General features: G+C 42.5%; 1 protein-coding gene across 2 annotated transcripts in view; it reads right to left on the bottom strand.

Moving 5' to 3' along the window:
* Positions 1 to 573: 573 nt before the first annotated feature.
* The window catches only part of LOC110524329 (TLE family member 5), a 37,069-nt gene continuing 19,663 nt past the window's right edge, over positions 574 to 17,979 (bottom strand). Inside the window, exons 2-7 of one of the 2 annotated variants that reach the window (XM_021603868.2) lie at positions 13,230 to 13,318; positions 10,643 to 10,706; positions 9,452 to 9,496; positions 6,547 to 6,609; positions 6,063 to 6,137; positions 574 to 5,178 (exon numbers count right to left, since the gene is read on the bottom strand). In XM_021603868.2, coding sequence (XP_021459543.1) covers positions 4,951 to 5,178; positions 6,063 to 6,137; positions 6,547 to 6,609; positions 9,452 to 9,496; positions 10,643 to 10,706; positions 13,230 to 13,318 — 564 coding nt within the window. In that variant the 3' untranslated portion in view covers positions 574 to 4,950. The remainder of the gene's footprint in view (positions 5,179 to 6,062; positions 6,138 to 6,546; positions 6,610 to 9,451; positions 9,497 to 10,642; positions 10,707 to 13,229; positions 13,319 to 17,979) is intronic. The other variant, XM_021603869.2, reaches the window with a different exon arrangement.

The raw sequence follows: 17,979 nt of genomic DNA on the forward strand, positions 1-17,979 counted from the left end.
GAGGGTGTGTGTAACTGCCTGTGTATGCGTAACACTGCATATATGTGTGTGTGTAATGAGAAATAACTGAATGTGATGACAAGTTATGCATTTGATTGATAGATGGAATATCTACACAAGGGTTTTGCAGAGGTGCCAACTGGGTCATGTCTCAATGTCTCCAATGTTATAATAAAACAGACCACGTGGTGGAGAGTTTCTAAACCTAAATCAGGAACCCCACGGAGCAGACATCCCATTCTTCAAATATTCCATGCCTCTGTGCCAGAGGAGTACATGGAGCAATACCTCAGAGCATTATTCAGCCCAGAGTAGAAATGAGACAGGGTGTTTTTAAATCAACACTTCCGCCTTGTGGAGTTACAATGAACTACAAGGACCTCAAAGCTTCACAGGCATTGACAATGTCCATATGAGACTATTTAAATGCTACAGTACATCAATTGGCAGAGTATTAGTCATGTGAATGTCATACTTCATCTAGCAGTAATACTGAAAATATACTAGAGCTCCACTGCATTTTCACCATGGCCTCTTGGAGTAGTAGATACATAATGACAAAACACGCACGGCTGATTTGATTGACTTTATTTGTAAGGCACCATAAGTACTTCCTTACTGCAGAACATTTCAGTTATGTATAGTAAATGTGTTACTTTTTATATTTCACCTTGTTTAAATGAAGCTATGATTTCATGACACTTTCTTTTTTTTGTTGCCAAAGTACACACTTTAGGTTTTACATTATACACAAAATAAGTATTTAAAAAATGACCTTTACAAAGCTCAAAATGCTTACAATGCTCCACGCTTTGGGGAAAGGGCAAGCGATTGGGTCAGGTATAGGTCAAAGTACTGCAGTTCCTCTAGTGTCACATCAGTACTGTAGGACATAGCACAGGAACCATCCAGGACAGACAGAAGATGCAGCCATATACACGTAAAGCTTTATATGTATAACTGTATACATAAACTGGTCCCCATCTACTAAACAAACACATAGTTCATTTGTATCACAATTTAACAGCTTTTTACTCTCATTCTATTTTATAGCGATAATATTCAAAACAAGTGCATTGATCACAGAGAATGTGTACCAATTTTTTTTTTTTAAACATTTCTTCGCTAATAGAAAGGAATATAGTTCCCAAAGAGACATGCGTTTGTGTGCATCTAGCTACTCACACTCGTTGCATATCACTACTGTTTAAGTCCATAGGAGTAAGTTGTGCTCACAAGCTTAGAGAGCCACACGTCAATCCCAGGTTCACCACTGACTGACCAACGTTCAAATCTAATATTACAGAGGTTTATGAATGCATTCACATACGGCTATGGAATCATCTCAGAGTTATCTAGGAAATTTACACAGATCTATATACCCTCACAGTGTAACCCACCAAAAACAGAACGGAGAATGTCTATTAATATAAGGGAAATACAAAAACATACAGTACATCACATGCTGTATCACAGGCTGGGATCAAAACAATGGTCAGACAATAACACCAATTACCTCCCAATGAATCTTACAGTAAAACCACCACAGTCACCATCACACACATCTTCTATATTCCCCATAGCTCTAGGGCTGCCTGGACATTCAACCCAAGGTTCTAGACCTTAGTCCTAGCCTGAACCAGTACCTGTGAGATGATGAATATGACGACATCGCCTCTGACGCCCAGGATTCTTCAACTCAAAGTCCCATTAACCAGCTCTGCAAACGTTGTAAAACATATGTTCGGAACTCACCAATGTATGGAGTTTGGCGGAGCAACTATTGTCATGACTGCATTTACACACAGCATGTACTTCCAAAAACAGCCCGTCTCAGACTAGACGTAACATAGTAAACGTAAATCCAGGTCACTCAAATTAGTATGTTACATCTGGCATGGTTACATAAAACAATGTAACTTAAGCCAAAAGAAAGGAAGGAGGTTGGTTGGTTGGGGTGGATGGGAGTATAACGCAAACAAAAAGATAGCGCGTTCGAATCTCATCACGGACAACTTTAGCAAATACTTTTTTAGCTACGTAGCATGCTAGATAACACTCCCCCCATCCTTAAGCCTTAACCCATAGACTAGCAAACGTTAGCCACCTAGCCAACCTTAGCAACAACAAATTGAATTCTTAACAAAACATTTGCAATTTGTAACCTATCATACCATACAAAATGGATGATGGACATACACAAATTAATACATACCATACGAAACGTAACATATCATACTAAATGGAGTGCCATATTTCGGGTGATTACCGAACGTATTGTCATAACGTTTGCAGAGCTGGTTAATGGGACTTTGAATTGAATGATCCTGGGAATGATATTCACATCATTATTTCTTCAAGTCCAGGTACAACTTCAGTTCCAGCCTACATCGGCACTCAAGGGGCCAGGTAATATCGTATCAAGCTGTCGTTTCTCGCTCTGTTTCTCCAATAGGTTGTGAGAAACATGTTTGGGAAAGATATCTTTTTGTAAATGCACATTAAACAGTGGCTAGTTGTGCTTTATCTACTCAAAGAACAGCTCAAAAAACAGTACATTAACTATTCATTGGCCATGGACAATAGATCAAAATATGTGAGTGCTGTTAATGTATTGTATACAAGAGAAAGCTCAATCATGTATCATTTTTTCATATACAGAGATTCATCTTTGAGTAAAAAGATAGTCGGGGCTGAGTGGACATTTTGCATAATATGTTCAATGCCGCTGCCTAACAATAGGGGTTGACAGAGATGTCAACCCGTTTCCTAAAATAGACCGGAGGACTCCTGTTCAAAGAGGTGACTCAATGAACGCCAGAGCTGCTTTCTAAAACACTTACTGCCCTCTAGTGTTGGAGGCAACTACTCTCCTCTACTGCATCACCGCCAAAACATAATATTAGTGCACTTTACAGAAAGGAGAAAAAAAGATTGAAGGTCTTTTCTACCTTCCACAATGTTATCATCACTGCGATCTGGACATTCAGACTGTTATTATAGTATTGATAGCATGCCTTTCATGGAAGCTGCTGTGTGTGGATATGTCTAAAGCAGCTCAGTGGGTTAGACAGGGTTCTTTGGGGAATTTGTCATAGGGGGTGGATTTGTTGGAGGACTGATAGCACAGACTTGAAGAGAAACAGCATGAAAGTAGCTCTAAGGTGTTTTTCGTTTCCCATATACAATTTTTATTATACATCTCTCTACTTATCTAGAAGTATTTTTTTTCAATATGTCCTACTTTCTTAAAACGACTAAAAACAGCACTAGAGTTTGACTACGTAAGAGCACAGCTTTATATGGCATTAAGACAGGAATGCGTCTTTCCCAACTATAGCCATCAGGGACTGGAATTACCTAGTTACACTATTCCCCAAGAAGACTGACGTCTTTCAACTACCCTCCTTCACCTTGGGGGGCGAATACTAACCTGAAAATCGAAGTGCACCCAACTATCAATGCAGGATTTTCAAGTTAGGATTCAGACGTCCATAGACCCGTTTCAATGTAGCTCATCTAAGAGTCTCTTTACGATGGAGCAACAAAGTCGTGTACACCAACCGATCGAATCAAGTTGACACAACAGAGGCTAGAGAGCTGTGTGACGCGAGCCTGTCTGTTGGATCTCTTCTGGTTTGTTATTCCAATTATACTGTGTGACATTCAGGGTCCCAGATGGGCCCTGGTTAAAAAGGGAGGAAGGAGACGCTCAGCGACAGTGGCGTGCAAACAAATATCCACTTATGAGAAAGAACACAAATGAGCAAAATGGAGGGGAGGAGAGAGTGATTAAAGGAGAAGTTTCCAGTTCTTTCTTTTTTACAACCAGATCTCTATTTTTGATGTAAATGGCATGTTATAGTGCAGTCTAGACTCTTTTGTGATTTCAAGTTTGAGGAACTTAACCCAAACAGCATATCAATTCTTTGTCCTCGTCATGTAGTATGGGGGCCCCGAAAAAACACGAACAAAAGTTCCAAAAAACACCCAAATATGTTTTTGCAGAAACAGCAAAGCTTGTACTAGTGATGCAGGGCTTTAGATGCTGTACACATGAAATTGTGTCATTCCGAACTTTATCCAGAATGTTATATTCCCTTTTGGCGACTCAAGTAGTTTCCCCTATCCAGCTGTTCCATTTTCCGTGTAGCTTGCTGCATGTAACTGCCAAAGTAAGAAAAACACCAACACAAAGTGTCTTAATAGGGCGTTGGGCCACCAGAACAGCTTCAACGCGCCTTGGCATAGAATCTACAAGTGTCTGGAACTTCCTGTGTGGAAGCACCTCATGCTTTCAAAACACTTTGTATCCCTTATTTAATCAAGTCTTTCCTTTCTTTTGGCAGTTACATGTAGAATGGACGGAGAGATATAGCTTGAGTCGCAACAAAATGGAATATAACGTTGAGGATAAAGTTTGGAATGACAATTTCCAGTGTACAACATCTAAAGACCGCCATCACTACACTAAAAGCGTTATTTCTCAAAAACATTTGAAATCACAAAAAAAGGTGTCTGGACCCTAATGCCATTTACATCAAAAACAGAGATTTGGTTGTGAAAAAGGAAACTTTAAAAGAGGGAGAGTAAAGAGTGAAAATGTGGTCAGAATGGAAAGAAAAGGGACCGTTGGTGGTCCGTGACAAGAATACACAATTAACAAAAAGAAATCAAGCTCAAATCAAATATCTGAAGAAATTGTATTAAAAAAAAAATTATTAAAAAAAAATCAGCACTATACATAGTTGGAATGACGGCAAAAGCATCAGATAGAGCGAGAGAAAAATAGAGTAGAATTTAAAACCAAGCATGGCAAATATAAGTAGGACGATTAGGGAGAAGGGCGTAGGGGAGAGGAGGAAGGCTGGCATGGATACATAGCAGGTATACAGGACCACAGCCCTCCGATGCTGCTGATATGCGGTGGAGGGAGAAAGAGAGGGAGCTCTAGTCGGACTTGTCCCCGTCCTCCTCACGGTGGTTGTCAGCTCCCTCACGGGACGCCTTCTCTTCCTTGGCCAGCTGGGCCTGCGAGGCAAGGATGGAGGAGAGGGAGAAGAGGCCTGAGGAGGAGGTGACGGCCGGCAGGGTGGACTGGCTCAGGCCCAGGGGCATGGGGGTCATGGGCAGGGCCAGACCCTGGAGCTGGGACAGCTGGTGAGCCTGGAGCTGCTGCTGCGGACAACAAACACACAGCTCAAACACAGGGGAGGTACAGATGGGTGCATATGGCTCTCACACGCACACATATGCACATACACTGAGGGTATATGATAAACATATGTAGACACACATTATACATAAACCACAGGAGGCTGCTGAGGGGAGGACGGCTCATAACAATGGCTGGAATGGCGTCAAACACATGTAAACCATGCATTCGAACAATTCCATATATTCTGTTACAGCCATTACAAAGAGCATGTCCTCCACAATTAAGGTACCAGCGGCCACATGTGACATATACATACACCGAGTGTACAACATTAGGAAAACCTGTTCTTTCCATGACCGACTGACCAGATGAATCCAGGTGAATACTATGATCCCTTATTGATGTCACCTGTTAAATTCACTTCAATCAGTGTAGATGAAGGGGAGGAGACAGGTTAAATAAGGTTTAACCATTGAGACAATTGAGACATGGATTGTGTATGTGTACCATTCAGAGGGTGAATGAGCAAGACAAATTACTGAAGTGCCTTTGAACAGAGTATGGTAGTAGGTGCACCGGTTTAAATGGTCCCTCACCAAAAGCACATCCAGACAACTTGACACAAGCTTTTGACACCGTGTAGAGTCCACAACCTGACAAATTGAGGCTGTTCTGAGGGTAAAAGGGGGTGCAACTCAATATTAGGAAGGTGTTCCTAATGTTTTGTACACTCAGTGTAATATACACACAAAGATCGTTTATCATCATCTTCAATACCTAAAACACTAGACAATGCTAAAGGAAACCCCAGGACAGCAGATGCATCATAAAAGAGTGATAGATAGTGAAATAGTGACAGAGTAGCAGTAACCCCACAGAGGAGGGGCTGGAGGGAGCAGCCTACCCGGATGATGGAGTTCATCTCTGGAGGGGTGACCTGCTTGGCCCTCTCGATGGCCCCAAGGACCTGCTGCTGGTGCTGGGGTACAAACACACACACACACACACAGGGGGGGGGGGGATAAGTAGATGGATCAACACTACCAACACTGACCCTGTGCTCCTCACCCATTCAGTTATTCAACCAGCCACCACTAACAGAACATAGGGCTCTGATGGAGAATCAATGGTCTACTCCCATGTTGGAATGAGTCAGGGTCATCTTGTCATGGACATAAATTAGCACATCTTATCTGGATCACAGCAGAGCGCACTGGCCCCTTCGATTACACGGCTCTCAATGGTGAATGGAGGGAGAACAGAGAAAAATATAATACAGGGAGGGAGGGAGGAGGAGTGGTCAAATGAGAATGATCTCATTCCAGGCTAAGGGCGCAATGTGGGGTTGGGTTAGGGGTAAAGGGTCAGGGGTTAGAGGGTGGTCTTACCTCCTGGGACAGATAAGGGAGGACCTGGGCACAGATCCCGTTTAATCTCTTCACAATCTCAGCCTGAGGAGATAAAACACTTCAGCCCTTAGCTTCATTTAACACCCATCAGACTCACAACACAAACCCAATGCACCCAAAGGGCACTTTACAACAAGTACACAGAACATAGGACCTTCATTTGATCACTCTTTTGTTGCGGAGAATTTTCCTGCACCGATTTACACTACCGTTCAAAAGTTTGAGGTCACTTAGAAACGTTTAAAAAATTTTTAAAAAATACAAAATAAAGTCCATTAAAATAACATCAAATTGATCAGAAATACAGTGTAGACATTGTTAATGTTGTAAATGACAATTGTAGCTGGAAACGGGAGATTTTTTTATGGAATAGCTACATAGGAGTACACAGGCCCATTATCAGCAAACATCACTCCTGTGTTCCAATTGCACATTGTGTTAGCTAATCCAAGTTCATCATTTTAAAAGGCTAATTGATCATTAGAAAACCCTTTTGCAATTATGTTAGCACAGCTGAAAACTGTTGTCCTAATTAAAAAAAGCAATAAAACTGTCCTTCTTTAGACTGGTTGAGTATCTGGAGCATCAGCATTTGTGGGTTCGATTACAGGCTCAAAATGGCCAGAAACAAATAACCTTCTTCTGAAACTCGTCAGAACTCTATTCTTGTTCTGAGAAATTAAGGCTATTGCATACGAGAAATTGCCAAGGAACTGAAGATCTCATACAACGCTGAGTACTACTCCCTTCACAGAACAGCGCAAACTGGTTTGAACGATAGTGTACAAAAAATTCACTGAAAACCCACAGTTATATTAACAGTATTGCACTTTTCAAGTAGCCTAACCACCGATCAAGCAACATGCAGGATTATTTTGCTGTGACAATGTAGGTCAAATTAAGATCACACATCTGTACGCACACACCATGTTTGGGCAGTGATTATCATAACCAACTCAGATATGCAACACAGTGTTAATTGTGTTACTTTCTAATTCAGCGTGATATCTGAGAAGAGACCTCATCACATTCATTTACCATGCACCATTACAATCTTATCACTATCATGTGCACCGACATCGCTTGCTGTCTCCACTAAAAATGTATTTTGTCTCTCCACTCTTCTTTCTATACATACACACACACACACACACGCAAGATCACATCACACACACAAAAATAAGAGGAGATGCCAAATGTTTTGTCAGGCGGGAGCACAATTCATCTAGGCTAACCGGAGAGAGGCCTCGCAACTGGCAAGGACATTGTTATTTATTTTTTAAATAAATAAATAAATATAAAAAGCAGAGAGAAAGAAGAAACACGAATAACCCCTTTTCAATATCTCCCTGGCACAATCCCAGACTAAACTGTCTGGAGCCCCTCAGCTGGAGAGAACAGAACGCTCAGGAGGAGAGAGAGAAAGCGAGGGAGAGTGGGAGGAGGAAGAGAGCAGGCTGAACACAAAACCCAGATGTGAATTCTCCTCGACATTCAGTTCTACACACCCCCTTCAATTTCAACTCTAATGCTGCCGCAGTTCATCTGCACCCACTCACACACACAAAGGCACACAAAGCACACACACACACGGGCTAACAAAAATGCGGATACACACATATAGGCAAACATAAGTGGGGATACACACACACAGCTCCCCTCGCTCTTTCTCACCTCTGAATTTCTAAATATTTCATCCCCGTCAAATAAAGGAGTAGGGGTGATGAATTGTACTCATGAGGCAGAGTGGAGGCTGTGTATGCACTTGTGTGTGTGCGCGCGCAAGCGAGCGAGCGTGTTTGTGACGCTATTTTTCACTGCGTGTTCCGTGCTGCCGGTGTGGCTATCAGGGAGGAACCGTCAATCTTTTAGGGTGGCCGCGATCGCCAGACGAGGTCGCAGATAAAGCCGGGTCCACAGAGGCACATCGCTCTACCCCAGCAGCCTGCCCATTATTTACTCCCCACACCCCCTGATCAATGGGCACCAGATGAGCCCCTTAGACAGTAGTACGCTACTCTTCCACTGATCATGTAGGAATATACCTAGATTAGAGCTTTAACCTGTGCAGTACTGTACTGCTCCTTCCATTAGAACAATCCCTCTGTGAGTAATGCTTTCTCATCGATGCCGCAGAGAGATGATTCACTGTCCGTCTGTCTACAGGCAGCATGATGGGAAGTAGGGGTGTGCCGACATGGTCATACTCGTATCCGCAAGTTGACAGTTGATAGTCGGATCGGATGATACTCGTGATTGGTAGATGTTGGCAAAACACCTCCCTGCACATTCTCACTGCAAATTAAGAGCAGTGAACAGAGGGGTGTGTGTGTCCTCAACTTGCAGGGGCAGCCACGTTTGCCGTCTGTCACTCATAATGCGCAGCAGCGGTTCATATTTCTTCTCCTACGCTTGCACCGCTTGTTAGATATTACGCACATTGATAGCAAACATCCTCGCCATGTGATTTATCATAGTAACAGGCAGCAGAAATCCAAATGATCAGACCGAAAACTGATCAGGTGAAATTCTGAAGCAAGTGGATGGAAAAATACAGCCTTCCTCTATCCAATCAGGGCAGCAGGATTAACATACAGCCCACCCTTCTCTTTACAGCCCGTTGAGTCATTTAGACCACCTAGAACCTCGCACATGACTGATTGACATGAGAAAGATGCGTACTGGCACCCAAAAAGTACTATCTTTCCCCGATCAAGGATAACAAAAAATACTCAGATCATAATCGTACCTCGGAAATTGCCCATATCCATTAAGATTCTTGTTTTGTCCGACTAGTCGGCACACCCAAGGAGAAGAACAGATTCCTCTCTCAGATAACACTGCTGAAGAAGTGGTTCCTATTAATGTAGCACGAGAGACTTACCTGCTTGTGCATTTCGATGTTCAGCCCATAGGACATCTCATAGTACTGTAAAGTAGAAGGAAGAGGCGTTATTATATATACAGTATAATAATGGAAAAAGGGAAATGACATTATGTCCTGTAGACAGATTGTCTATATGCATTTCTGACTGTCCCACAGAGCAGTCTACAGCAGCCATCTCCTGGGTGTCATGTATCATGTCATTACACCAGGTCGAACCCTTTACACACATCCTGTTATTGGTGTCCTTCTGTGTGTCGCTGTGAGAAGGGATGGTGTGTGTTCTGTGTTAATGAGCGGGCCAGTGGCTCAGCATTTGCCCTGTTAAATCACCCTCTCGGTCTGTGAAGGCATGGGCTCCAACGCTCTAAAACAAACACACATACACACACACACACGAGAGAGGAGAGTAAAGCCTTCCACCCCAAACGGCATGTCCCTAAAGCAATTACGGTGCTGGGGAAATGGAGGTGCTTGCGTTAGCAGGCGGCGAAGCGGGGGAACCCGATAGGCAATGGGGGGGGGCCTGGGCTGAAGCTCCACACACTGACCCGCTGATGGATACGAGTGCAGCGCTGCACAGATTAGATGAGATTAAGCCAGTCAACGGATCAATTAGAGACAGAATATCAGACAGCTACACAGGCCTGGCAAGAGACAATGAGATTAGCTAGAGGTGGAGAGTATGTGTCGGGGGGAGGATGGTGGGAAGAGGGGGAGGATGACATAACGACATCAGAGACAAAAAGACCACAGATGAGATGAGGAGGAATCATAGAAGGGAGGAGAGAGAGAACAACGACAGAAATACACAGAGAAGAGGGAGAGGCAGGAGAAAAGGAGTGGAGAGAGAGAAATAGATGGGAACAGGGCTACACAGGAGGAGGGGGTAAAATAAAGTAGAGACATGACAAAAAGAGAGAAATCATATGCTCAACATCGCTGCAATACTGCTATATATTGTAGTTGCAAGACTAAAATAGTGCCAAATTCAAAACTATCCCATAATAAAAAGGTGAAAGTATGTTTTGTTGAGATATCATATCATTGCAGTGTTTAACATCCCCCTGCCTGTACAGTAGTTGGTATGAATGTGATTCCATGTGACTGGGCCAGCGGGCCCTGGGGCAGACTGACAGAGCAGGGTCAATCACACACACACACAGCACAGAAACACACACAGACTCTCACCATGATATAATGACGCTGCATCTCAGACTTCTCACTTGCCAGCTTGTCACACTCCAGTTTCAAACTGCAGAAAAAGGAGAGAAAAACAGAACATCTTTTTAGTCTACAGGAAGCATCTATCATATCTCTTCAGAGAGCAAGGAAATGATTTTGTCCTTCCCTCAGCAGATCTAACATGGTGTCAATCGACCAAAGGATCCCAAATAAACCCCATTTAAAGGCCAATATATACACCCAGATTTCTTTTAAATGTCCTGCCTATAAATAGTGGCTGGTTGGTGAATGTGCAGCTCTGAGGCGTTGCAGACAGCCATTAGCTGTAATCATGTCAGCGTGCTCACTGCAGATGTCACAGGAGGTGACAGGACAAAGGAGGCCAAGTCACACCACTTGTCACAAACTTGGTTACCATATTAGAATGGTTCCGGTGTTGACGTCCCCCCTGGAAAGCATTCTGATTAATAATGATACAGGGGGAGAAGGGTTTACATCAAACAAGGGTTTATAATGGTGTATTTACATTAAGATAGTCTTTGGGATCTGGATCTGTGCCACTGTGAATGACGGCTCAATTAGGCAGAGCATTAGCTGTGGCGATTCTCATCATTGGTCCTAAATGGGAAACTGCTGCTCATAGCCACCACTGATTCTGTCACTTACTTGGAAAAATAGTGGATGCAAATGGAATCATAAAAGCGGCGATGTTAAAGCAGCCCAAAGTGAAAAGGTTAAAGAATAAACCACCTCATTACAATTCAAGAGCAGTCCTCAGATTCCCTGACCAAACAAGTGCTCAGGGGGCGCATTTCATTCAGACAGCTCTCTCCCTCTGGCCCTCCATCTCTACTCCTCTTTCGCCTGCAGCCTCCACTTAGCCAAATCGCTTTTCCCTTCTAAAAAAAAATAAAAAATCCAACAGCAGCCACACAGAGGTTGGTTGTCATGACGACCAGCCTCCCCTGCTGCCACCCTACCTGAGACCCTATTGGGATTGTATTTGTGTGCCTGTGATTGGTGGAGGCGGCCCAGGGGTCCAGAGAGACGCTCTCAAACGACACTTTGATAGAGTTTTATTGCCGCTCCTTCCGCCTCTAAATCGCTCCTGCTGTCATCTTTATTTTGATTTATGTATTCCCTGAACTATTTATGCATGTGAAGGAGGGGGGGAGCGACAGTTACAATGCTCACTACTATGCTCAGGAGACCGCCTGCAGAACATTTCCCTTTAAAAGTGCTGAACACAGCGTTCTACAAAGCCTTGTCTATGGCGCTTCAGCTCAAGTCAATAGGCGGCGCATTTGCATGCTACGAATTTAGCGTAGAGAACAGGTATTCTTTTCAACTGCTTCTGTCTGCCTCTGAAGGGGGTTAAATTGGGGGGGGGGGTCTGGGGAATTACACATCAAAGCCCAGGCACTGAGGTGTTCATGCTATAGAAACAGACTGATGATCAGACCGACAGGAATTTCACACAACGAAAGAACATAGGCTTTTATCTTGCTCTCCTCTGATGAAGCTCAATGAAACAGGGAGGAAAGAACCTTAGCCAATACACACTAGTTCCTATACCACAGGTAAAGAGGGGAAACCAGATGCAGTCGGAGCAGTGCAGCTGCTTCTTCAAAGGCTAGAAATCAATAAAGAAGAAACCTTCCTTGGTCCATAAACTCCATTTAAGTCATGAATTAAAGAGCACAACACTGTACATCTCAATCCAGGTAAAACAAATTACCTTATACCATCTAGCAAATGCCAATCTTGTTGGGTTGTGGCTGTAGTGGTACATCATAACACTGCTTTCTATTACATGAAAGAGAACAGAGTTGTAGACTCGGGTTCCAAATGGAAGTGACACACATATCTATTGATCTGCTCCTAAAACAAATATGCAGCAGCAGACACAAAAATGTGTTTGTCTTGCTGTGAATTATTTGGTATTCTAATCATGTAGGTTATGCCCATGTGATTTTGATAAAAGCAGCATGTGGTGCACACGCTTACGGCAATGACTTAATAGAGTAGAATTCAACAAGTGCTCTAATCTGTACTCTCACCTACAAATATAATATGGTTATGCTTAATAAAGTGATTAAGAGTTTGTATCGTGAAGGACAATTCCGCCATTCTTGAAACTCATTCATCATCTCCAGCACCAAACCAGAGTATTTCTATCTGTGGTTGTAAAGAAAAGGTCCTAAAAAAATGCTTCTCTGTGACATCACAGGGTAGGATTAAAGTTTTAAAAAAAAGATTTTCAAACCCTTCAAGTTTTTAGCCCAAGGGACGGTATTTTCTTACTCCCCACATCACCGCAAATCTCATAGTGTTTGAAATTCACTGTTATTAAAATGTTAACATTTAATGTCATTAGGCAGAACGTTTTATCTTTTCCTACAAAATTTAGAAAATGTGCCATTTTACATTAAAAAAATATATATATCTACATATATATATATATTTTTACATATGTTAACATTGGTATTGTACTGGAGAAAATGAAAATTATGTTGAAAGTTGGAGTTGCCTTTTAACTAAAGATACTAGTTTCTCTGATAAGCTGTGGTTGGAGTGTTAAAAAAAAATGTACCTGTGGTATTGTGCTTGGAGGAACTGGAACTCATCCTTGATTCGGTCACAGGAGTCAGAGGTCGTGAATTTCAGCTGCTGCGATGAAGCCTGAGACACAGAAACACCATCAAACATGTCAGTGAAATCAGACAGATCTGGCCTGGCTCACACCAGTAGGACTGAGTGTTGTATTGTTATCAGGGTTGGAACCAAAATTATTTTACAATCGTTTCATTCTGAATAGAATTTCATTATCATATTTTTTTTTTACTGTTCCAACCTGCAAAATATGTTCTGAACAGCTTCCAAACAAAAAGTACCGGTTTATAATGTTCCTTTTTTAAATTAAAATTACTTTTCCAATCAGTGCGGATAGAGCAGCTTGCTATGGAGCCGGGAAGCTACAGCCTAGTTGTTTATATGCGTGATGGACAGCCAAGTGTAGGGCACGAGATGCGACTGACATGATGTAGGTGGGGAGAGAGTGAGAGAGGGTGGAGGCGGCTTGGGTTGAAGCAATATGCATCTTGTTAATGACATGCATTATCTGAATTTGGCCTACAGAATTATACCTACAGAGGAGCACATTCTATGGATGAACTTTGAATGTCTGAACTTCCGACAGTTGGCTTAACATTAGACCAGTGCGAACGTTAGATAGCTAGCTAAAAAGTTTGTGTGCAGAGCGGCAACAGAATTAAAACTACGTCGTACCTTTTTGTAGTTAATACATCTGATGTGAAACATGGTAACTATAGTATCTAAGTAACTAGCATTGAAAAAGTTCATCCATTCTTCTGTAATTAAAATCTCTCCCTAATTTCTGAATCACGCTTGAAACATAGTTAGTAGGCTACAGTAACCTATGCTTTGGAAGGAGGGGCAGGTTGCATACACACTAGCAAAAATGTTCAGCTGGCGGCAGACACTGGAATAAGTTTGAGTTAGGTCTTTGCATAGGCGCTTTGTTGTGTTTTTTTTGTGTGACTGAAATAAGAATGTCTTGAACGTTAAAATAATGTTATCAAGCGGTTCCCATGCTTTTAAAATAACAGTATAGATCACTTTGGTTCCCGGTTCTGATTATGTTCCTCAATTGAGTTATTTTCCAGTTCCAACCCGATTGTCAAGCAGTAGTGGTGGTAGATGGACTAATTGTGTCTTTGTTAATCTTGTTATTTTTCCCGCTGACCGCATAATGTGTCAAGTGGGAAATCTCTTAAATATGTGTAGCATTTCATTTAAAATAACTGTAGGTCTAATATAGTTTACTCAAAAACCTATACAAAATGGTAATTTCTCCACTCCCGTTGACTCAATCCAGTCTAACCATTGCCACGGCGCAATCACTACTTTACATCCGATGCCAACGTACAGTATGTCAGTGAATGATGAAGCCAAAAACAGTACATACAGTATGATAGAAATCCCCGATCATTGTGACATTGGCTAGCTAAGCTCATGTGCAGAAACACTTAATCAGGTCTAACGGTTGTCTCGCGAAGAACTGCGTATGTGCAGGCCGTCAAATCAAAGGCACTTGATTAAACTTTTTTTTTGTGTGACGAAAATGAAAACGTGTCAGTTTGTCACTTTCAGGAGGTTGGAGTACTAACATGTTCAGCTATTTAAGACATTGGCTCTAATCTAGGTTGTGCCCTTACCTCTCAAGAAAATTAACGAACAATTGTTCACTTCTCAAACCCCAGCCGGGTCAGCTTTGCAAGCGTCCCCGGAAGTCTCGATGTAAAGAAATCCATATTACAGCCTTCGTTGTGATAATTGCGTTGTTTGCTCTATAACCCATCCATTCATACGCCAGCGTTATATACGATAAGGCCATGACAACAAAAATACAGTCACACAGTGGCGGAATAAATTCAACTAAATATACATTTGTTTAATCACAAAACCGAAGAACAACACCCGTCTGGTGAAGTACACAAAGCAATTATTGGATGTAACAAACAGTTATGACCTGCAACATGCATCAAGTTCGTTAATGTTTGACAGTTTACTAAACTACTGATTTTAGAACCACAGACTACACAACACAAGTCAGCACAAAGACAACATGAGCACTTCCGACGCTACTTCAGAACCATTTCAACTTAAACATTTAAAACGTCAAATCAAGGCTATCTGCTTAGTTTAATACACTGAAAACAAACTTTAAAAGGACATCAAAAACTATTTTGTCTAATCACTGTTGCTAAATGTTCTGTGGCTGTCCATAGTACTTATTTCTGTGTGCGTGCAAGCAAAACATTAAACATTTTTACTCACCCTACTTGTAGACTAGTTGAACGGCAATGCAGTCATCCTCTCTTTCATGTTGGCAAAACGGTCTATGGCTCTGTCCTATAGTATGTTTTTTGTTGTCATAGGCTACCTAGCTAAAATACTTGCTTGCTTAGATTCCTCGCGTGGGCAACAATGACCCGGCTAAGTTAGCTAGCTAGTTAACGTCAGCCTAAAAGGGCTAGGCTACAGATGGAACTTCAAATCATCTGAGGCCAGTGGCACTACATGACCAAAACGTATGTGGACACCTGCTCGTCGAACATCTCATTCCAAAATCATGAGCACTATTATGGAGTTGGTCCCCCCTTTTCTGCTATAACAGCCTACACTCTTCTGGGAAGGCTTTCCACTAGATGGGCAACATGCTACAGCCGCAACATGCCATACTCTTTTGGTCCAGACAGCATCAGATACATGGGCTACACATGCTGGGAGAGGGGCGCTGTTTCCCTCGGTTGGGTGATTTCTCCGGTGAGATTCAGTCACTTGCTAATGGACAGAAAATGATGAAGAGGTGATTTTTTTTTATTGGTCAAATATTTGGCATTCATGAATACACGCCGCCGTTCATCGCCAAAATCGTGTAATGTGCTTATCAGCTATCTGTGCAGGGCAGGCAACTGTCTTGTGAGTGCTGAGCAGCAGCCAAATGGAGCAGTTGCTATGCCATCAGGACATTACGGGAATTTCCTTAAAATCTCACTCCATTGGGATTTTGGACAAAGCTTAGAACATTTCAAAATACAAATTAATATCCCCTCTGATTTCAATAATGCAACACAGGCACTAAAAATTATGGATCTTAAAAGGTTCTGAGAAATGTGTTGGAAAAAATAAATAAAAATGGAAGGCACACTCTGGCTGCCTTGTAGATACTGTGATGATAGGTGGTAGTCTAATAGTAGACACCTTTTCCTAAAAGCACACGGCCGGTTCCAGATCTGACAGACTGATACATGAGGGTTTGCCAAATTTTCCCATAACTTAAAGATGTCCTGACTTTTGATAGCCAGTATTCTAACAATCTAGGGACAAAGTTAGGCTAAATGCTAAGCTCCACATTTCCTTACTTGCAAATCAAAACACTTGGCGACCAAGTGAAAACTGCCAGATATAAGTAGGCCTAATCTATTATCATTATAACTAAGCAAAATCTCTACACAAGCCTATCCGACAGATTTCAAGTTCCAAGAGCTCTAACCTCTAACATTATCTATCCATCCAGCCAACCGTGGCAAAGAGAAAGCAAATAGCAGTTATTTTGCCTACACAAGACCAAGCCTGTGTCAACAAAAGGCACTTAGGGGCAAAACACCAGCTGGTTGTTCGCAGCTCTTCCCGCCCCAGCCCTGCAGCACCACTGAAGTCAGCCTGGCCTTGCTGGTAGCCCCCAGACAGAGTTGGGGGTGGGGGGGGTGATCTGGTTTCCTCAGTGTTTAGCACAGTATGCAAACGTTTAAAATACCAAAGGTTCTTTGAGTCAATAGCCTCAGGTGGAGCATTCCAGTGCAGAGAGAGAGAAAGGGAACGAGAGAGAGAGAAAGTAAGTAAGAGGGATTGAGGGCCCCCAGTGTTTCTTCCCATAAGTTCCTCCCACACAAGTTCCTCCCACATCAGCCTCACTCCGAACACAGCTCCAACCCGGAGCAGGTAGGAGTTGCCCTTTAACCACAGATACAGGGTCAGATATTTTATTTTATCTCCTAATGGTTAATGTTAGGGTTTGAGGTAGGGTAATCCGATCCTAGATCTATGGTAAGGAGCAACTTTTGCCTCGAGCCAATGAAGAAGTGGCGAAGCGAGGGGCCCCGTCTTCGGTCTTTCCAGCAGGTGGCCTTTATTGGTATTTTTTTCACAATTTTCACCAAGCCAGGAGTTTTTGTATGGCCAAATGAGTGTGTGGAATTCGGTCAACAAAAAATGTAATGGCTTATTTTCTACGTGAGGCTTATTTGATCGAATATACGTTTTGTAATGCTTAGGTTGTTACGAGTGCACTGACAAGAGAAACACGTCACATCCTGGCAACTTTAAAAAAAAAAAAAACTTTATATCAGTTGTTCACACGCGTATCTGCCCTCTAATTGGCTAGAATAGTCCCACCTGATCTCACCTCCTCCCAACTGCCTTCAATCTTTGAAGACGTGTCTTTTAATTGTTAGAGCAGCCACATCTGTTAAATATAATGGATAATGTATGCCCGAGCGCCCCACACATGCAGGCCTCTGACCTTTAGCCTCACCCACATGCAACCTTTGAAGTACTCTAGGCTATATAAACATGCAGTATGACTGGGCCTACTGTTGGTGGTGCAGTGCTGTAAAGTGACCAAAATGAAAAAGCTCTGTGGGGCCTCCAAGCACACAACAGATGGATGCACATAATGTTAATGAAATATTGCCGTAATACGGTGACACATGCCATCTGGTGTGACGAAAAAAAGGTGCCTGCTCTGCGCGGGTGTA

The sequence above is a fragment of the Oncorhynchus mykiss genome, chromosome 5 (genome assembly GCF_013265735.2).
Source record: "Oncorhynchus mykiss isolate Arlee chromosome 5, USDA_OmykA_1.1, whole genome shotgun sequence".
NCBI lineage: Eukaryota > Metazoa > Chordata > Actinopteri > Salmoniformes > Salmonidae > Oncorhynchus > Oncorhynchus mykiss.